At 60.9% G+C, this 21,962-nt stretch overlaps 1 protein-coding gene across 1 annotated transcript in view; it reads left to right on the top strand.

Annotated features, from left to right (window-relative positions):
- The window catches only part of EVA1C (eva-1 homolog C), a 45,101-nt gene that overhangs the window by 3,328 nt on the left and 19,811 nt on the right, over nt 1-21,962 (top strand). The window contains 2 exon segments of the mRNA XM_080654624.1: nt 18,673-18,866; nt 19,699-19,822. Coding sequence (XP_080510750.1) covers nt 18,673-18,866; nt 19,699-19,822 — 318 coding nt within the window.

Here is a 21,962-nt window from a genome sequence, read left to right as displayed (position 1 = left end):
AGTCCTCACCGCCCCAGCTGCTGGGAAAGGCACCCCAGCCCCTTCTCCCTCGCCCTGAGGGTACGCGATGCTGCCAGCCTTAGAAACACATCCCGGGAGGCCGGAGCGGCTCCTGCAGAATCCGTGCCCTGATCCTAGGCCAGGGGTCCTCAAACGCCGGCCCGCTGGCCACAGGCGGCCCGCCGAGGACATGGATCCGGCCCGCCGGGGGCCGCTGCCTGTCCTGCTTAGCAGCCGACGTGTCCCGGGCCCGCAGTGCGCATAGGAATTTGTTCATCCTTTTTTTTTTAAACTATAGTCCGGCCCTCCCGCGGTCTGAGGGACAGGGAACTGGCCCCCCGTTTAAAAAGTTGGAGGACCCCTGCCCTAGGCCCACAGGCAGACGCGCTGGCGCTCAGCCACGCTCCCCTTCGGGCGGAGTTCTCCTCGGACTGCGGTCCTCAGTTGCGGGTTCGGCCTGTGAGGGTCGCATTGCCCACCGATAAAAAGAAAATACAGAAACGTCCCGTCAGCCGCATCTGTGCTCCAGGATCCAGGCAGGGGGAGGGCGGAGCGGAGGGAGCAACGGAGCCCCTACGTCTTGCCGTCCTGCCGTACAGGGCGATGTTTCAGCGCAGGCGTCTGCACACTGCTCGCCGTCCGTCCGTCCGTCCGTCCGTCCGTCCGTGTGTGTTCTGGGTTTTTTGGTGGATTTTTTTTTTTTTGATGGTTTTAATCTCGTCATCTCTGCTGAGGGCAGGCGGGTCCTCTCTCCCTGCTTCTGCTCACCCTCTCCTGTCCTTTCCCCTTCCCACAGAGCCTGAGTGACGGACGGGCTTGTGGAGAGGGAGGGGGAGGGGGTGGGGGAGAGGGGGAACCATTCTCATTCCCACTTGGATTCCTCAGAAACGCCTGACTTCAGACAGAGCGGTCGGGCTGTATGTTTACACACTTGGCGTGATGCTGGGGCCCAGCTGCGAGTGTGGGAAGAAGAGGGAAGCCGATGAGAACCAGGGACCAAGGGGGGCGGGGCCGCGGAAGGCTCCCTGTGCAGATGGTCCCCGGGCCTCAGGGAAAGCCCTGGCGTGGTGGCGGGTCTCGGCGGCGCCCTCCTCCCTCCGGCGCAGCCCCTGCCGGAAGCGATGCCTGTGACCAGACACAGGTACACGGAGAGGTTCCGGCCCCCCAGGACAGCCCAGCCAGGGAAACAGGCCAGGGGGGGTCAGGCTGGACCTCGGCCTTGTGGGTGCTGAGTGCAGGGACAGTTTGCCTGACCTTTCTAGAAAGTTCATGGGGCCCTAGCGGGTTTGGCTCAGTGGATAGAGCAGCCGTGGGCAAACTATGGCCCGCGGGCCAGATCCGGCTGTTCTATCCGGTTCTCTTGGTCTCCCCTCCGCTCCTTTACTTTGAATTTATATGAGTTCACACAAACACTCCATCCATGCTTTTGTTCCGGCCCTCCGGTCCAGTGTAAGAACCCATTGTGGTCCTCGAGTCAAAAAGTTTGCCCACCCCTGGGAGCGTGGTCCTGTGGACTCAAGGGTCCCAGGTTCGATTCCGGTCAAGGGCATGTACCTTCGTTGCGGGCACATCTCCAGTAGGGGGCGTGCAGGAGGCAGCTGATTGATGTTTCTAACTCTCTATCCCTCTCCCTTCCTTCTCTGTAAAAAAAATCAATGAAATATATTTAAAAAAAAAAAAAAGTTCATGGGGTGCCCAGCCGTGCGTCAGCTACCCACGGAGCAGGCTGACCTTCCCCGGTTCCTTCCTTCACTCCTTTCATCACCACGTCTCGGCCTGCGCTCGGGGTTGGAGGACAGATGATGTCCCTGGAGCATGTGACCACAGGCCTGCCTTTCCAGTCTGGGCGTTGGGTCCACATCGCCTTTGCCAGAAAACCCGAGCTGAGACACGGACCACGTTCTCCCAGGCTGGTGGTGCCCCAGGGCCCTTGGCAAAACCAAACACTAGAATACACCCAGCATAGCCACATCAGCAGCACAAACCCCACGAGGTTCGTAGCCGTGGAAAACCCTGCTGATAGGACCACACAGTCCCAAACCACAGTACACGGGCAACGGTCGCCGTCAAAACAGCAGAGTCCTCGCCTCACGGAGGGAGTTTAAAACACGAAGAAGGGCCCTAACCGGTTCGGCTCAGTGGATGGAGCGTCAGCCTGCGGACTGAAGGGTCCCGGGTTCGATTCCGGTCAAGGGCGTGTACCTTGGTTGCGGGCACATCCCCAGTAGGAGGTGTGCAGGAGGCAGCTGATCGATGTTTCTCTCTCATCGATGTTTCTAACTCTCTATCCCTCTCCCTTCCTCTCTGTAAAAAATCAATAAAATATATTAAAAAAAATATATATATATATATAAAACACGAAGAAGGGATGCAAGGCGATAGAGAGGGCATGTTGGGAAAAAGAACCAAATAGATGTACTGACTTTACTAAAACCGCTGTGTTCACGAAAACCATGTTGGAGCTAAAAGCCCCGTGGATTAGACTTAGCTGAAGAGAGAAATGGAAAAAAAAGCGGGAAAAAGTGTCCAGAATGCAGCAGAGGAGGTAAAGACGCGGCCCACGTTTATAGGACATGGAGGATGAGGAAAGGCTCAGCGGCCTCCGGATCCCGGAACGCCAGATGAGGGAAAGCCAGGGAGGGCCAGCACTGACAGCAACACGATCCTGGACTCAGTTCTCAAGAAGGAATGAGAGGGGTGCATCCAGGCATCCCCAGCAAGTACAATAAATTGACGCCTGTAACAGCGATGCTATCAAACACGAACAGCGAGCTGGTAGCCTTCACACCATTGAAGAGGGGACAGGATGTAACTTACAAAGCCTTTGCAACAACCGCCAGAGCAGAAGCCAGTGGAACATTTCCCAGGTTCTGGAGAAACCACCACCCATGCAGAGCTGTACCCCTCAGCAAGCGCTCGTTGGGAGGGTGTGCAGGAGATGCGCTGACCCCTGACGGATCCTTACGGAGAGAGCTGACGGGGGCGCTTCGGGAGGAAGGACACGGAGTCTGGAAGGAAAGACTGAGACCCAGAGAAATGGTGAGCAAAGAAATGGTGCAATTTCGGGTGCTCTGCACCCACGTCCTTGCTGCCCTCCCCCAGCGCCTCTGCCTCTCCTGGCCTGGAGAGCCGTCCCTAAGGTGTCCAGTCCTTCCAGCAGCTACGGTCAGGAGACAGGTGTGTGTGTGTGTGTGTGTGTGTGTGTGTGTGTTGTGTTTCTTTTTCTGGTTAACCCTCACCCGAGGATATTTTCCCATTGATTTTTGGAGAGAGTGGGAGGGAGGGGGAACGACAGAGAGAAGCCACGACGTGAGAGAGACACATCGATGGGTTGCCTTCTGCATGAGGCTGCCACCGATATGTGCCCTTGACCGGAATCGAACCCGAGACCCTTCACTCTGTGGGCGGTCGCTCTCTCCACTGAGCCACACCGGCCAGGGCAAGAGACAGACGGTTGGCTCAGTGGCGCTCTCCCGCTGACGGACGAGCTCCCGCGGAGACACCCGTCGCCCCCCCCAAGGTGGGCCCCGTGCCCCGGGGACGACGCGGTGGGGAATCTGTACGAGAGAGCGGGACGTGCCACGGCGTCCAGGAATCGGAGGCTGTGCTACCTGTGAGCCAAGGCTACTCGGAGAGCCAGCCCTGCTATGGGCAAACTTCCTTCTCCGTGGGTTTGTGGCCACACGGATAACCAGGGTTTGAGGCGTGACTGGTCTCAGGGTGGCACCGTCTCCAGGTGTGCCCACACCGCAGAGCTTGGCCCCGAGCTGTGGGAGTGTGTCCACAGGCCTGCGAGGCAGCAGTGCCAGGCCTGAGCGTCCCATCCCCACCCCTGCATTCCGGACCCTGGTATCCCGTGCGCGCGGGACCCCGAGCTGAATTCTGCACCACAAGTTGGGGAATGAGACACCGCCGTGGTTCGCTTCCCGCGAAGGGCCACGGTCTCTGCACACCGAGAAGCAGGCCACACGCAGACGCACCACGCAGGCCGCGGCCTCTGCGATGTGTGTTTGCAAACTGTCTGACTTCCCGTCGGCCTCCGATGTCCCGTGAATACAAATCGCCTCGTTCGGGGTGGGAAGGAGAGGGAGGAAGAAGGAAGAAACCCAAGAAGGATCTGCGAGGCCCATCTTGAGTCCGGAGGAGCATAATAGAGGGTCATCGCGTTTCAAGTCCGTCAGCATTCCTTTGATGACTACGGAGGAGAGCCTTCCCGCTGCAGTGCGGGGCATCATCGGGGGTAGAGCCCTCTCTGTCTGCAGGGTCTCCGCAGCCTCCGAGAACCTTCCAGTCCGAGACGGGCCGGTGTGCCTATCCGTCTCGCTTTCTCCCGACGTGGACGACTTTTCACGCTTCTCATGCTCAGCAGCTCCCGAGGGTCTCAGGCTCAGTGATCATAAATCACCGTCCCTTGCCACGCTAGCAGTCAGCAGCTGTGCGACGCAGCAGGTTGCCTAGGACCAAACCAGAGAGGGTCGGACCTGCATTGCCACCAGCTGCCCACCATCCAGATATCATCGCTGACATGTACACGTAAGGAACTGTTTGACATTGAAACGGGGACTCAGGACTGTTGGACAATGAAATTGGGACTCAAACATTTTTTGTTATTATATGTTTATTTCTAGTCTGCGGAGGCAAGATTTTTTAAAGGAAAGAAAAGGGGGGAAAATAGATACAGAGGCAATGAAGCATTGAACAGACTGTCAAAATACAGTGGGAAGGCAGGGGAGGTTTTGGTGGGGGGGGGCGGGCTGTAAGAGATCAACCGAAGGACTTGTACACATGCATATAAGCATAACCAATGGATACAAGACACTGGGGGGGGGGCAGGTAAAGGCATGTACGGGGGGGTAGGGGAGGCCGGGGGGAGGTCAATGGGGGGGAAAAAAAAGAGATATATGTACTACTATTTGTAATACTTCAAACAATTAAAAAAATCAATAAATTAAAAAAAAAAATCACCGCCCCGGCCCTTCCCTCTCCGCCTGCGGGGTACAGGTGGGAGCGGGAAGCCTGCTCTCCGGGCTGATTTGTGGGTTTTCGAGGCTGTGCTGTAAGGCACTCACGGCACCCCAGTCCCTTTCCCGTGAGACATACTGCGCCCCGACCCCAGGCCCGGCCGGCACACCCCTTTCTGTCAATACGACCGTGAGGCGAAGGGACAGTCCTTTTGAAACACCTGCCTCTCGGAGGCCTGAGGGACTGAACACACCTTCCAAAGCTAACAGGCCTGGCGCTCTGTGGCAGGTCACCCGCCACCTGCGGCCTCGGCATGGTGGGGGGGGCCCTGGGCCCGGGGCTGCGGGACCCGTGGGAATGGATCGCCGCCCGCTGGGCGGAGTGTCCCAGAGTGCACCTGTGGTCCGTTTTGCCTCTTTAAACCCCAAGCTCAAGTCCTGATTTCCCTCTTCTTGTTTTTTTTTTTGAGCGAGGTGCCCCAGCATTTTCCCAGGATTATTTAAAAATAGCTTTATGGCTCCCGAAAGCCATAAACCCACGTTTTGAGGTAGAAGGTCAGCCTTTGGCACAGACGTCTGTGTTTCTGACTGTTCAGAGCAGGGAAGGCGGCCCACCTCGGCCAAAAATGCCGCCTGGCGACGTGGCTCAGGGGTTGAGCGTCGACCTAGGACCCAGGAGGTCAGGGTTCGATTCCCGGGTCAGAGCACAGGCCCGGATTGTGGGCTCCATCCCCAGCGTGGGGGGCGTGCAGGAGGTAGCTGATCAGTGTTTCCCTCTCATCACTGATCAGTGTTTCCCTCTCATCACTGATGTTTCTGTTCTCTCTCTCCCTTCCTCTCTGAAATCAATAAAAATACATTTAAAAAAGGAGACGCCGAAGTCGGTGTGGCTCAGCGGATAGAGCGTCGGCCTGCGGACTGAAGGGTCCCGGGTTTGATTCCGGTCAAGGGCATGTACCTTGGTTGCGGGCACATCCCCAGTGGGAGGTGTGCAGGAGGCAGCTGATCGATGTTTCTCTGTCATCGATGTTTCTAGCTCTCTATCCCTCTCCCTTCCTCTCTGTAAAATATCAATAACATATATTTAAAAAAATAAAATAAAAAGGAGGCAGTGGGAGGCCCAGAGACCCCAGCCCAGAGCTGTCCTTCGCCTGACGCACCGGGGCTGCCTGGCTGCTCACGTCCCCCTGGCTCCCGCGGGAACCTCCCGCAACGCTGTCCAGAGGCGCCCACGTCTGCGCTCCCCCCGGGCGGGTGGGCGGGAGGGGGGCCGCCGGGCGGGGCCTGGGCACGGACCGGGCAGCCGAGTCGCGGCCTGCTGGGAGACGGCCCCCCTCCGCCCTCCGCACGCTTAGTAAACATTCACCAGTTTCCCACACGCAGGCCGGGCGGGAGGGTACAAAGACCTCTCTTACACCCTCACCCGGATTCCCCGGATGTTTCCCTTCGTTGCCTCGGCTTCGGTTTCTTCTGAGTTGCAAACGGTCCTCCACGCCTGACCCTAAGGACACGGACACGCTGACACCACCCCGAGCAGCGTCAAACCCCGGAGGTGACCCGGCACGTGCCGTGTTCGGAGCCACAGACCCCGCTCCGTGTCACCGGGTCCCGGGATGCACGGCAGGGCCCGGGAAACCCGCCCCGCGCCCGCCGTTCTCCGTCCTCGGGTCTCCGTCCGAGACCGGGACCAGCTCCCGGGGTCTGTCCCTCTGTGACCCGGCCCTTTGGAAGGCGGCCAGATGGTCCCGCCGACCCGCCCGGCTGGGACGCTGTGCCCTATGCGCATCGCGCCCCACGAGCCGGGAGGACGGAGACCCGCTTCGCCCCATTGCTCGGAAGCCTCGCCGATGCTGTTGGCTTGTTTATCTCTTTATTTATTGTAATCCTCACCCAAGGAGTGAGGACGTTTTTTTCCCCACTGATTTCGAGAAGCGTGGAAGGCAGGGAGTGGGGGAGAGAGAGAAACATGGATGTGACAGACACACATCGATTGGCTGCCTCCCGCCTGTGCCCCGACCGGGGCTGGGGGTCAAACCTGAAACCGAGGTACGTGCCCCGGACCCCTGAGCGTGGGCCAGGGCTGCAGGCCTCTTAGGTCACAGACGTGGCGGTCAGCCACACGCGTCCAAATGAACTGGTCACTTTAACGAGCAGCTCACCTGGCGAAGCCGTAAGGGTCGCGGGCGCAGGAGAAGCAGGTCTTCAGGCAGAGGAGGGAGGACGAGGGTTCTGGAGCCGGGAGCTTTGGCTGGGGACCCGCTGCGGGAGGGCACCGCCAGCGCGGCTCCCGGAATCAGGATGAAGCCGGCACGGGTGGAGCGGGCGTTTGGGCTGGAGAGGGAGGCGGGCTCGGGCGCGCGTGGGAGAGGGGCGCGCGCGGGAGGGGGGGCGTGCGGTGGCCTGTGGCTTTGCTGAGCTGTGTCGCCTGCCGGGCGGGGTCCTCCAAGTGTGGTCTCCAGCCTCCGCCCTGGACAGGGCAGCGCTCCTCCTAAGCGCCGGCCACTTGGCCGCCCATCGCCGTTTGGGGGGAGGGGAGGGGAGGGGAGGGGGTGCTGACGTCCAGGGTACCCCGACGGTGTCTGCTAGGACGATGCCCAGCCCAACCCGCTTGGAGCCAGGCTGTTGTTCCCGGTTGTCCATCTCAGATCGGAGGGGCCTCCCCGTCTCAGACGCGTGAGAGCTTTGCTTTGCTTCGCTGCGGGCTCGGAAGACCTTCCAGCCGCAGATTCCGCCTGTCCCGGGTTTCCCTGCGTCGCTAGAACCTGACGCCCCGTGACTACTTCTTGCTAATTAAGTGGATTGGGGCGACGCCGGTCAGTAGGTCATACGGGTTCCAGGTGGAGTCTCTCCGTTTTTTCAGTTTATTTCCCAACGACAGCTGGTGGGCGTGCTCCATTGCTCTTCAGCGTTCTGAGCCAATCACGCACACGTCGCGCGTGGGGCGTGGGGGCTGCCTTGCCGCTCCTCGTCGGGTTGCGCTGAGCCAGCTCCAGCTCCAGCTCCAGCTCCAGCGCCAGCGCGTGTTCAACAGCGAGGCGACCTGCTTGCCGCCCCCTCCCCGCCGCGCCGTTTGCTGACTGGGCCATCTCCCTGCCCGCAGCCTGCGGGAGGAGGAGCAGGGGAGGCCTGTTGTCAGTGAAGTCGGAGACAGGCCGCCCCATTGAGACCTGCTCTGCAGGCCCAGGGGGCGCTGCTCCGTCCGGTGACACGCGGCAGGCCCCGGTGGAAAGCCGCCCTGGTGTGGGCGCGTCCCGCTCTGTCGCACGTGGAAAGCCCCGTCCTGGTTGCTGGGGACGCGTTTCCATGGCCGCTGCTGTCCAGCTCCAGATGGCCAGATACGCCGCTGTCGGCCGCGGGAATGCAGAGCTGGTTCCGCGTGTTTCTGTCTAAAGGCCCCTGTGGACGAGGCAGTGCTGATGTTGGCCTGGACCGAGGCCGGCAGCACCATCGCCGCCCCAACCAGCTGACCTAACCCGCGCTTTCTCCAGGGCCCGCTCCTGGCGCTCAGGGGCCCCGGACGGCACCTCAGCACCGCACGGGACTCTGTACGACGCCGTCATTACCACGGAGCACAGGCGTGTGGAAAACGTGGCTCGTGACACCGGCCACGGAAAGGACACGTGGCAGGTGAGCCGGGACGAGGGGCAGAGGTCACCTCCTGACCCCGGCGGGGACACGGAGCGCTCACGTTGCTGCTTCGAGCCCGTCCAGAATGGCCAGGACAGCCCCACGCGGCTTGCTTTTGGGGTCACACGTGAGCGAGCAGGCGCGTTTGCAGATACAGAGTCTGCGCTTCAAGGGGCGCAGCTGCAGCCTTGGCCGGTGTGGCTCAGTGGACAGAGCATCAGCCCGCGGAGTGAAGGGTCCTGGGTTCGATTCCCGTCAAGGGCACGTACCGGGTCCCGGTCTCTCTCACGTCGATGTTTCTCTCGGTCTCTCCCTCTCCCTCCCACTCGCTAAAAGTCAGCGGGAAAACACCCTCGGTGAGGATTAACAACGAACCAACAAGAGGAGGTGCAGCTGTACTCCCAGGGCGCCGGGTCACGCTGTCCTCGCTTCACCGCCCAGAGGGGCCGGGAGCCAGGAGCCGGGAAGCGGCCCCCGGTGTGGGGTGGCGGTTAAAGGAGACACAGCTGGGCCAGGGTGAGAGGGCCTCACTCCTGGCACCCGGCGAGGGAAACACAGCAGATGGAGAGGCAGGCACGGGAGGGCAGGCGAGGCTCACCCGTGGGGGTGAACGCGCGCCCATGGCAGGGTGAGAGAGGTGGGCCCGGGGGAGGCCCAGCCCGCTGGGAGGCCACCCAGACCCTGGGGGCAGCGCCAGGCCAGGGGCTCAGTGAAGGGTGAATTGAAGACCGGGCAGGCCAGCCTAATTGCCCGTGATTATTGCTTTACGTTCACCCCTTCCCGCCCCCCCACCCCCCCACACACACACACGCACCTGCTAGGGAATGCTGTCAGCTCTTAAAGTGAAACCAGAGAGGCTTGGCTCAGATCCTCCATCGAGCCCGCGAGGAGGCCGAAGGGAGACGGGGTCCCCAGCCCGTTTCCCAGCGGCCTCTGGGTACACGGTTCGCCTGTCTCCGCTTTAGAGATTCCTGCTCCGTGAGCTGCCTGGGGAACACGGCACCCTTGTCTGGCCGGGTGGCTCCGTGGGTGAGCGCCGACCTAGGAACCACGAGGTCACGGTTCGGTTCCCGGTCAGGGCAGGTGCGGGGTGGCAGGCTGGATCCCCAGTGTGGGGCGGGCAGGAGGCAGCCAGAGGATGGTTCTTTCTCATCATCGATGTTTCCCTCCCTCCCTTCCTCTCTGAGATCCATAAATATATTAAAAAAAGAAAAAGGAAGTTCCCTGGCCCCCAACGAGTCTCTGTAACCTCCCAAGGAGCTCGCGGACGTCCGAGGGCTGCTCCCCAAACACCCGCCCTGCGGTTACAGGAAAGCCTTCGCTGTCTCGGTGAGACCCTGTGTGCTTTCCCGCTCAGCGCGACCCGCGGCCCTCACTCCCGCTGGGAACGCATCGCAGGTGCTGGGTCGCCCACGCGCCTCAGAAGTGGCAGGTGCGGGCCAGGCTGGCGGAGCGGGATCGCCGGCCGCCCCCACCCCGGCTGCACGGGGTGCCGGGCCTTCCGGTCCGCCCGCTTCCCTGAGTGCGTCTGAGAGCCTTTTGTTGTGCCTGGGGCGGAGCCGCCGGCCTGGCCGAGTCCGGGCAGAAAAGATCAAGTGTCGGTTTCATATCGGAGCTTGCAGCGCTGGGAGAAAGTCGCATTAAGTTATCCAATGCTCCTCGCTCGTACGCTGAGGTTCGGGGGTTACTCTGCACCCAAAAGAAAAGAAAAAGCGATCCGTTGCGATGCTCGGGGCAAGCGGGGATTGATCCGGTTACGGCGAAGCGAATCGTACGCAGACGGGTGTCCCCGAGTAACCGCCAGGGCCCGGTACCGGGTTACCCGGCACGGTGTTGGCTCCCTTTCAGAAGGTTTGAACCTGTGGTGGCAAAGGCACGAAGGGCTCCTGGCAGACGTGTTAACAGTGAAATAGTGTAAATCCTAAGGGGGTCATGCAAGCCCTGACCGGTGGCCCAGTGGTTAGAGCACCGGCCCTCTGCACCGAAGGGCTGTGGGTTCGATTCCGGGGAAGGGCACGTACCTCATTTGTGGGCTCCATCCCCGGCCCGGTTCGGAGTGTGTGCAGGAGGCAACCAATCAGTGGGTCTCTCTCACGTTGATGTTCCTCTCTCTGTCTCCGTCTTTATCCCCCCTCCCCACTACTCTCTTAAAAAAAAAAAAATCGCCAAAACTGGTGTGGCTCAGTGGATAGAGCGTCAGCCTGCGGATTGAAAGGTCCCGGGTTCGATTCCGGTCAAGGGCATGTAACTTGGTTGCGGGCACATCCCCAGTAGGAGGTGTGCAAGAGGCAACTGATCGATGTTTCTCTCTCATCGATGTTTCTGACTATCTATCCTTCTTCCTTCCTCTCTGTAAAAAATCAATAAAATATATTAAAAAAAAAATCAATGGAAAAATACCCTTGGGCGAGGATTAAAAAACAATTGCCATTGGAGTCCAACACAGAGTGTTTAGAGTAGTCTTTAATCCATTGATCCATCTCTCTCTCTGTGTATGTGTATATACATACATGTATGTTTACACATGTTGTAGATGGAGGAGTAAGTTCTCTTCATGGGGTCTTTAAGCTCCACTCTGATATGGCCGCGGAAATGGCCCTTGGGGAGGCGTCAGAGATGCAAGGGTTTATCCTCAAGGGCGAGGGGGCCCCTGGGCAGTGCCCTTTTGGGGGTCAGGGGTCCTACACAAGCAGAAGGCATGAGACCGTTACTGGTGCCTTTGGAGGCCCCGGGTCACAGTCGGGGGAGCCCAGGAAGGGGCCTCGCCACAGGGACCCCTTCGTCCCCCTAGCCCCCTGGTCACGGCTCACAGCCTGGCGGTGGGGATGTTGAGACATCAGGAAATCTTAAAAATGGACAGTACAGCCCGGCCGGCATGGCTCAGGGGTTGAGCATCGACCTATGAGCCAGGAGGTCATGGTCTAATTCCGGTCGGGGCACAGGCCCGGGTTGCAGGCTCAGTCCCCAGTGCGGGGTGTGCAGGAGGCTGCCGATCCATGATTCTCTCTCATCGTTGATGTTTCTCTCTCTCTCTCTCTCTCTCTCTCTCTCACTCTCTCTCTCCATCTCTCTTCCTAAAATCAATAAAAATAAAAACTGAAAACGTGGACGGTACAGTCATACAGAGAGCTCCCTGAGCGCTGGTGGCGAGGGCAAACGCTCGTTTCTCAGGCCGAAGTCACAGAGCCGGCCTGTTCGCACTCGCCAGTGTCAGCAGCCCCTTCCGGGGTCACGTGCTCCACGTGGACGGGCAATGTCGCCGCTGCGCGCGGGGCTTCCTTCGCCCGCTCCTGAGACCACGGCGGCAGGGACGTCTGGTAGGATTTGTGGCACGCCCTTGGTTGGGAATCGTGTTCATTTGGCTTGAAGAAAACCAAGGAGTTGGACTGTCCAAGAGAAGAGCCGAGTTCCCTGAGAACAATCGGCCGGACACTGGGATCCGGGGACTTGTGGGCCGGGAAGCGGGTGCCAGGAGCCAGCAGCCTTGTCCAGAGCGGCCCCGGCGGGTCCCTGCGGGCAGCATCTCGCTCGTTCCTGTGAAAATGCTTCCGCGCACCCTCAGACCCGGGACACGTGATCCGTGGCATCAGGCCAGCACGAAGATGCTCCCTCTCCTGGGGCAGCCGTGTAGGATGTGAAAGCAGACGTCACCTAGGGTTTCGCCAGCTGTCTGTCCTCAGGCCAGACCCAGACAAAGCAGGTCCTTGCCCTCTCTGGGTCCCCTTCTTCCGAGGTTGGGGCTCCCAGCCACTTTTCCTTCTCCACCCCCGCTCTCCTCGGCAGTGACCTGGACCGCCCTGCCCCCAGACCAGGTGCCCCACTTAGGTATTTCTTATCCCATCAACCCTGTAAGCAGGCCCGAGGCTCCCCTTTTACAGATGAGAAAACTGAGGTCTAAAAGAGGTTGCACTCAACGTGTCCAAACGCATCAGATCTGAGGGGTTCCAAAGCCTGGATTCCCTACATCATAGCCTGCGGCCACCCCGTGCTTGGACACTTTTGATCCTGGGCCAGCACCTCTGGCGAGCCACACCAGCCTGCCCCCGTCCCACCTCCCATCTAGGGCCCCCCCGCCTCTGCCTTCCACTTTCCCTAACGCGGTTTTTAAAAGTCAGCGGGGGAGAGTGAGGCTAATTAAGGAGTTCCCTAGTCCCTTTCATCTCCCTAGTAATTGAACGCACTTCAATTACAGCTTTTCAGGAGCAACATCTTAAAGAAGTGATGCCCCCAAGGAGGATGCCACGCCCCCATCACACACCAGTGAGATGTGTGTGGTGAGTCTTGGGGACGCCTCGGAGTCCTGCCAGCCTTCCCCTCAGCACAGAAACCTGCTGCCGCGGCCAGGTCGGCCACTGCCGGAAACCAACACCCCCACGTCCCGGAGGAATGGCAGGATAAAGGGTTATTTCCTGCTCGTGCCTCCATCGGGCGTCCTTCGAAGGTGGGGGAGGCTGCGCTCCGCGCTGTCACTCGGGGACCCAGGTTCCTTCCATCTTGTGCCTCTGTCACCTTCTGCCTCCCCAGGGTCTGTCCTTGTCCCGGTATCTTCCCCACGTGGCAGCAGACGGGGGGGGGGGGTGTGGAGAGGGAGTGGAGGTCACTGGGCCGCTCGAGGGTCAGACCTGCCCGTGGCAAATGTCACTCGGCCCTCTTTCCACCGGCCAGACTTTCTCCTGTCCCTGTACTGCAAGGGGGACCGAACCACATGCTCCCCCAGGGGCCCCCAGAGAAATACGTTGTGTCCACCCCGTGGAGACGCCCGGGTCCTCCTCGGTGGGTTCTGGGACCAGGACCTGAGGCATCACTTCGGAGCGGTGATAGCTCCCCTTGGTCGCCCCACCATGTGATCCCCAAAAGTATCTGAGAAACAGGCTGGTGGCTGTCCTTCCAATCATAGTCACTCCAGGTTCACATTTTTTATTTTTACTTTATTTTATTTTATTTTATTTTTTTTGAGCTTGGATTCAGAATTTTACTCAGAGCCTCCAGACAAGAAATCTTGACTTCAGCCTGGCAATATCATGAGCAGAGAACCCAGTAATATTATTTAGGGCTTTTGACCTATAGCACTTCAAATTAATAAATGGGTAGTGTTTTAAGCTACATTTGTGGTAAATTGTTATACAGCACAGGTTCACATTTTTTAAAAAATATATCTTATTGTTTACAGAGAGGAAGGGAGAGGGATAGAGAGCTAGAAACATGGATGAGAGAGAAATATCCATCAGCTGCCTCCTGCACGCCTCCCACTGGGGATGTGCCCGCAACCAAGGCACATGCCCTTGACCGGAATCGAACCCGGGACCCTTCAGTCCGCAGGCCGACGCTCTATCCGCGGAGCCACACCGGTTAGGGCTCCGGGTTCAAATTTTGGTGCCAAACCTGGGATGAGAGAAAGGGCTTAATCTGAGGTCTAAGTTCACTTCCAATGCTCCCCAGTGTGGGGGGCCCAGCCACCAGCCCTTGATCCGCTTTGGGGGAGTCCTGACTCTCCCCCTCCCCCCAACACTGACTCACGGCTCTCCACGCGTGGGCGGCCTCTCCCCGGGCTCCTGCCAGTTCTCTAAACACGCTCGCGAGCACAGAAGAAAAAACACCCTTTTCTGGACAAGAACCTGGAACATGTGGCAACACCGCGGGGTATTTGCGAATAGAAGGGTGCAGCCTCTTATCAAGCGTTAATGGGGGGTGGGGGAGGCGCCGCTTTGTTATTTCTTTAAACGGGGGAGGCAGGGACAATAGAATTGAATTCCACTCTCTTCCCAGAAGTCGTTGTGAAATGGGCCCGCGGTTCGGGGCCCCAGCAGGGGCGGGGGCAGCGCGCTGTGCTCCCGCCTGCGCGCAGCGGCCGGCAAGGGGCCTGTGTGGGGGTTCTGGCCTCGGAGAGGGAAGGGCGGGAGAAGGTCAGCCCGAGGGCCTCTGCTCAACAGAGCGGCTCCTTAAACCGCGGTTGTTGGAAGGTCGGCCATTGGCACCGGCGGTGCCCCGGTCACTGGGTGCTGCTTGTAGAAACGGGTTGTCCGTGTACGTGTGACGGCCGTGTCCTGGTCACTGGGTGCTGCTTGTAGAAACGGGTTGTCCGTGTACGTGTGACGGGTGATGACCTGGAATCACTTCCCATGTCTGTCTGAGGACAGAGAGGCGCTCCTGCCATTCTTAGGGGTCTGTTTCCCAAAAAGTCTTCATCTTCCTTTAAAAAAAAAGGACCCCTGGCCCCAGCCGGTGTGGCTCAGTGGATAGAGCCTCGGCCTGGGGACTGAAGGGGGAGGGGTCCCAGGTTCGATTCTGGTTGCGGGCTCGATCCCCAGAAGGGGGCGTGCAGGAGGCAGCCGATCCATGGTTCTCTCTCCTCATGCATGCTTCTATCTCTCCTGCTCCCTTCCTCTCTGAAGTCAGTAAAAATACATTTTTTTAAAAAGGGAAAACATAGACGCCTTTACGTGGACGACTCCGAGATGTGCCTTTCGGGACAGGGCTTGGAGCCGAGTTCTAGCCGTGGCTGTGGCTGCAGAAGTGTCTACTGACAGGGAGTGGGGAGTTCGCCAGGAAAGAGCGTATCTTGAGTTAAACGCCAGCCGCATCGAGGCCCCTGAGCCACGGAGCTGATGATGGGCGCGCCCCCCCCACGTTGGACACGGTCAACGGAGCGTCTCGCGGCCGTTCCAGGCTCAGGGACGGGTTTCCTGACAGCGTGCCCTCCTGCCTTCTCTCGGGAGCGGGTCTTTGCCCACCGCTATAGCGTGGGAACTGGCCGAGGGGGTTAAGAAGTAAAGCATTTTCCACCACCGCCCGGGGAGGGACACGTGGTCCCCAGGGAACTGCCCACAGAACGCTGTGATGCTGGTGGTTTTGGAAAAGGGTCTCGTGGGGACCAGCCCAGGAACCCAGGTGGGAAGGCCCAGTGCTGGGTCTGAGCGCTTGTGCCCCCCCATTCGTGTTTTAAAACCGGAACCCCCACGCCCTAACCAGTTTGGCTCAGTGGATAGAGCGTCGGCCTGCGGACTGAAAGGTCCCGGGTTCGATTCCGGTCAAGGGCACGTACCTTGGTTGCGGGCACATCCCCAGTGGGGGGTGTGCAGGAGGCAGCTGATCGATGTTTCTCTCTCATCGATGTTTCTAACTCTCTATCCCTCTCCCTTCCTTTCTGTAAAAAATCAATAAAATATAAAAAAATAAAAAAATTAAAAAAAATAAAACCAGAACCCCCAAAGGGGACGGTGTGAGGGCGGGGGACCTTTGGGGTGTGATAGGTCAAGAGGGAGGAGCCGTCATGAATGAGACCCACTACTCCCATTGATGTCACGTAAGTGAGTTTCCCAGCCTGGCCGCGTGGCTCCGTGGTTGAGCATCGACCTCTGAACCAGGAGGTCACGGTTTGCTTAGGTCACGGTTTGCTTAGGTCACGGTTTGCTTCCCGGTCAGGGCCCAGGCCCGGTTGCGGGCTCGATCCCCAGTGTGGGGCGTGCGGGAGGCAGCCGATCCGTGATTCTCTCTCCGCACTGATGTCTCTCTCCCTCCCTCTCCCCTCCTCTCTGAAATCTGTAAAAACACATTAAAAAACAAACGTGCGCTGCCGTGTGTCCCCCGATACGGAACAGGCTCGTGGCCCTGGAACCCTGTGCTCCGCCGACAGCCCCGCCCAAGCCCTGGGCCCCGACCCTCCCACGTCCGTGTGGCTTAGCCTTTCCCGGCCTCACGGCGGGACCCGCACGCGTGGGGCCTCCTCAGGCGCCCCTGCCCTGGGTCACGTGCCCGCGGGGCCTGGGGCCTTCCGTGCCTTCACCGCTCACTGCACGCGTGTCCCGGATGGACCCCTGGTCGGGACGTGGGCACCGGTTCTTGCAGAAAGAATTGGCCTGAGTCTCCAACCAGGTTCGCGGCCGGAGAACCTCGGGGATCCGCCTGCTGGCCTGACCCCCGGGACGGCCGCTCCTCCGGCGCCAAGGGCCCGTCCTCCTGGAATATGGACGTGGCGGGCAGGGCGCCGGGCCGCGCACTCGTGTCGTTCCGAGGGGAGTGGTCCCGTGGGGGACCTGCCCTGTCTCCCGGGACGGACGGCACGACAGACAGAGGAGCGAGGCCGTGGCCCCACCGCGAAGCCGCTTCCTCCGCCATGACCCGCCCTGGGCGCCACCCCTCGGCCTCAGCGCACCGTCCACCGAGCCAGAGTCACGCACGGCCTTTCCGACAAACCGCGGCCACGGGGCCAAGTCACGTTCAGTCCGCCGGCCGCCCAGCGTGGCCTGGGGGTAGGGGACACGGACAGGACAGTTTGGTGTTGATGCCCCCCCGGGGGGTATTTTCCCATTGATTTTAGGGAGAGTGGGAGGGAGAGGGAGAGACAGAGAGAAACATCGATGTGGGAGAAACACATCCATGGGTCGCCTCCTGCACGCGCCCCAACCAGGACCTGGGCCGGGGAGGAGCCTGCCACTGAGGTGCGTGCCCTTGACCGGAATCGAACCCGGGACCCTTCGGTCCGCAGGCGGATGCTCTATCCACTGAGCCACACCGGCCAGGGCCAAGACAGTTTTAACGGCCAGTGTGCAGAGCCGCGTATGGGGCACCCGGCCGGGGAGCTTCCGGCGGGCTGGCCTGGGGCAGCATCGGGCGGCCCTGAGCTCCCTGCGGTGGCCGCCACGGCTGGGGGGGTCCCAGGAGGGAGCTGGCACTCGGAGCTCCGGCTTTATCGGGACCCCCCCCCCCCACCCCTGTGTTCCCCGTGAGGACCCTGACCGTTAGCCCTGGGCCACGGGGGGTGTGTCTCTGCCTGGCCCTCCTGGTGCCTGGCGGGGGACACAGAGGGAGGGGTGGCCCCACAAGCAGGACCCTGACCCCCACACTGAGGTCGCTGTGCTGTCGTAGCTATACCCTGCCTCCCGAGGGAGCTGACGCGGTGGCCGACTTCTCGGCCGTTTGAGGACGGGCTCTGTGCGTGGCCAGGGCCGCAGTGAGTGCTGGGGTCCGGGCCCGTCTGCACCCTCAGACTCGCGGGCTGTGCGTGAGGCTGCGGAACACCGGGCCGTCCAGTCCTTCCTGCTGTGGCTTGGTGTGTGTGGGGGGGAGCGTCTGGGAACCCTCTGGACGGCGCCTTTGCCCAGAAGTGGTTCTGGGAGGTTGTGAAACCCGACTGGGAGGGACTCGGCATGGCCAGGCCGTCCGTGTGGGAACCAGGAGGTTCTGAAACTGCCTTCCTCCCCCCCCCGCCCTCCGGGGCCGAGGGCTGCCAGCGTCCCCCACACGCCTCCCCAGAAAGTCCCTGGCTCTGCTCCCGGCCGCGTCAGGGACCTGAGGTGTGAGGAGGAGGAAAGGAATCCACGTTCCGGCCGAACCTTCCTTCCTTCTTCCTGAGAGGCAGCCAGGCCCTGCCCGCCGGCCAGGCCGTCCATCCTCGGCCCTCGGGCCCCAGGCCCTGCCCGCCGGCCAGGCTGAGGGGGGAGTGGGAGGAGCACCCGGCGGCTTGGAGCCCGTGTCAGAGGCTGAGGCTGTGACAGGGCCACACCTGGGAGGGGGAGCCCCAGGAGCTCCTTCCCTCCCAGAGCAGAGGCTCCTTCTGAATCAGGGGTCGCAGGGCTGGCTGCCGAGGGGCCGGGGAGGGGCCGGCTGCGTGTCCTGGCTTCCTCGGCCCGTCGCTCCGTCCTTGCACGCGGTCCGTCCTCTGTGTCTTCTCTCCTCCGGAGGACCCGCCCTGTGGCCGTAAAGGCCCACCCACCCTGCCCACCTCACCCTAACAGGGACACCCTCAGTGCCCTGTCTCCAAACAAGGCCATTTTCTGAGGTCCCCAGTCAACATGGATTGGGGGGGCACTATTTTTTAAATATATTTGTATTGATGTCAGAGAGGAAGGGAGAGGGAGAGAGAGAGAAACATCCATGATGAGAGGGAATCACTCATCAGCTGCCTCCTGCAGGCCACACTGGGGATCGAGCCCATAACCTGGGCATGTGCCCCGACCGTAATCAACCTGTGACCTCCTCCCGACCTGTGACCTCCTCCTGACCTGTGACCTCCTCCCGACCTGTGACCTCCTCCCGACCTGTGACCTCCTCCCGACCTGTGACCTCCTCCCGACCTGCCTTCCAGGCTACCTGACGAAGCTCCTGCAGAACCACACGGCCTACGCCTGCGATGGCGACCACCTGAGCCTGCAGTGCCCGCGGCACTCCTCCATCAGCGTCCAGGCGGCCTTCTACGGCCAAGACCGCCGAGCGTGCGGTGGCCAGCGGCCGGCCCAGGGCGGGGACAGCCTGGCCTGCGAGGCGCCCACCACCTTCCAGGTACTGCGCTTCGTGGGTGTTGGAAGGGGCCCCTGGTTCTCTCCCTGCCTGTCTCTGTCTCTCTGTCTCTCTGTCTCTCTGTCTGTCTCTGTCTCTCTGTCTCTCTGTTTCTCTTTCTCTCTGTCTCTCTGTCTCCCCCTGTCTCTGTCTCTCTCTGTCTCTCTCTCTCTGTCTCTGTCTCTCTGTCTCTCTCTCTTTCTCTCTGTCTCTGTCTGTGTCTCTCTGTCTGTCTATCTCTCTTTCTCTCTGTCTCTCTGTCTGTCTCTGTCTCTCTTTCTCTGTCTGTCTGTCGGTCTCTGTCTCTGTCTCTCTGTCTCTGTCTCTCTCTCTCTGTCTCCCTCTGTCTCTGTCTCTCTCTGTCTGTCTCTGTCTCTCTCTCTCTGTCTGTCTGTCGGTCTCTGTCTCTGCCTCTCTCTCTCTGTCTCTGCCTCTCTGTCTCTGTCTCTCTCTCTCTCTGTCTGTCTGTCGGTCTCTGTCTCTCTGTCTCTCTGTCTCTGTCTCTCTCTCTGTCTCTCTCTGTCTCTGTCGGTCTCTGTCTCTCTCTCTGTCTCTTCAGGGTGGGATCCACTTTCCATTTCCACCTGTGGGCTGGGTTTGGGGTGGGGTCGCTCAGCCCCCCAGATGCAGCTCTGCCTGTGTCCCTCAGGGTGAGGAGCTGTGCCTGGGCCTCCTGGTCCCAGAGAGCCCTCAGCCTCGCCGCCTGCAGCACGTGGCCCCGCGGGCAGTGGTCCCGTCGCGGTGACGCGAGGCTGCTCTGAGGGCCGGGGCCCGCGGTTCGCTCCCCGAGCCTGAGCCGGCCCACGTGTCACAGCCTGTCCCTGTCTCCTGCCAGAAGGTGTTGGACGAGTGCCAGAACCAGCGGGCCTGCCGCCTCCTGGTCAACAGCCGGGTGTTCGGGCCGGACCTCTGCCCGGGGAGCAGCAAGTACCTGCTGGTGTCCTTCAAGTGCCAGCCGAGTAAGTGCCCGCGGGGCTGGGCTCTCTGGGCCTCCCCCCATGTGGTGCTGTGGGCATTGGGCCCCCGGAAACACGCCTGAGTGGAACGTGGGCCCTCCTCCCGGCTTTTCCTGAGGTGTGGGTTTGCGTGGGTGCGAGTGTGAGTTCACACCCAGGTGCGTCCCTGTGCGTGCTGACTGTGCCCGCGTCCCTGTGCGTGCTGACTGTGCCTGCGTCCACGTGTGTGCTGATGCCCGCGTCCCTGTGTGTGCTGACCGTGCCCGCGTCCCTGTGCGTGCTGACGGTGCCCGCGTCCCTGTGCGTGCTGACTGTCCCTGTGCGTGCTGACAGTGCCCGCGTCCCTGTGTGTGCTGACCGTCCCTGTGCGTGCTGACCGTCCCTGTGCATGCTGACCGTCCCTGTGCGTGCTGACGGTGCCCGCGTCCCTGTGCGTGCTGACGGTGCCCGCGTCCCTGTGCGTGCTGACGGTGCCCGCGTCCCTGTGCGTGCTGACGGTGCCCGCGTCCACGTGCGTGCTGAGGTGCCCGCGTCCCTGTGTGTGCTGACCGTGCCCGCGTCCCTGTGCGTGCTGACGGTGCCCGCGTCCCTGTGCGTGCTGACGGTGCCCGCGTCCCTGTGCGTGCTGACGGTGCCCGTGTCCCTGTGCGTGCTGACCATGCCCACATCCACATGTGTGCTGACCGTGCCCGCGTCCCGGTGCGTGCTGACGGTGCCCGCGTCCCTGTGCGTGCTGACCGTGCCCGTGTCCAAATGCGTGCTGACCGTGCCCGCATTTGGAAAGCCTTCCTACACTGCAGCCCAGCTGTCCTTCTCCCCGAGTGGCCCCTGCGGCGCCTCCCCCCAGACCTCCTCCCGTCAGAGAACTGTGGGTCCAGCGAGGCTTCGGATTTGGGCAGCTCTGGGGTCTTTGTGTTTTTTTAATAATATTTTTACTGATGTCAGAGAGGCAGGGAGAGGGAGAGAGAGAGAGAAACATCAGTGATGAGAGAGAAGCATGGATCGGCTGCCTCCTGCACGCCCCCTCCTGGGGATGGAGCCCACAACCCGGGCGTGTGCCTGGACCAGGAATCGGACCGTGACCTCCGGGTTCCTGGGTTGATGCCCAACCACTGAGCCCCGCGGCCGGGCTGCTGTTGTCCTTTAAGTAGAGTCTTGGCTCCACCTCCTCCCAGGCCATCGCTCCCCGTTGAACCCCGCGGGGGGCCGGCGCTGCCCGCACCTCGTCTATCCCGCACCCAGTGAGCGCCCACGGCCTGAGACAAGCTCTCGTTCTCCAAGAAAAGGAGCGGTTATGTCCGTGGCCCCATGGTCGTGAGAACCCAGAAATGTCACTCTCGGGCGACGGTGACTTAGCACGTTCCCGAGGAACCGAGTGAGTCAGCGTGACACACCGTCACCCCACGCCTGTCAGGGGACACCCCGGCCCCCAGTCCAGGAGGCGATTTGCCCGTCATCGGGCCGATCGCTGGGGCCGTCCCCGCGGGTGTAGAGTTACCTGGGAGAGCCTGGCTGGCTTCGCTGCCGCTCGCGAACGGCCTTGAACTTCAGAGAGCTGGTAGCCAACCAGGGCACGGCGTGCCTCCGAAAGAAAACGCACCATTTAGAACTTCTGAAGGGAAAGGGAGGGAGCGCAGCGAAGAGAGGCCATTCCTGGAAGCATCTCCGGGTGCCGAGGTAGGCGAGGTTGGCGTCCTGCCCTCTCCTGCCCTCGCTCCCGGCCTGCTCTGCCCCAGGAGGCATTCTTCACATTTTTGGGCCTTCTCCCGCTGGGAGGGCGCCCACATCGAAGGCAGGGTTCGGCCCTAGGTGGCGTGGCTCAGTGGTTGAGTGTCACCTGCGGACTGAAGGGTCCCTGGTTCGATTCCCGGTCAGGGCACAGGCCCGGGTTGCGGGCTCGATCCCCAGCGGGAGGGCGTGCAGGAGGCAGCCGGTCAGTGGTTCTCTCTCATCATGGATGTTTCTCTCTTCCTCTCCTTCCTCTCTGAAACTGATAAAAATATTAAAAAAAAACACCACAAAGCCAGTGTTCGGTCCCGGCCCTGAGGTCGGGCGATGTCTCCCATTTTCTCATCAGCAGCTGGAGCAGCTCCAGCCAGTGCAGGTGGGACTCACGTGCACCGACGTTGGGTCAGACACTGAC

The sequence above is a fragment of the Plecotus auritus genome (assembly GCF_963455305.1).
Source record: "Plecotus auritus genome assembly, chromosome: 2".
NCBI classification, from domain to species: Eukaryota; Metazoa; Chordata; class Mammalia; order Chiroptera; family Vespertilionidae; genus Plecotus; species Plecotus auritus.
The sequence above is the reverse complement of the archived record's forward strand: the minus strand, read 5'-3'. Positions and strand labels throughout refer to the sequence as shown.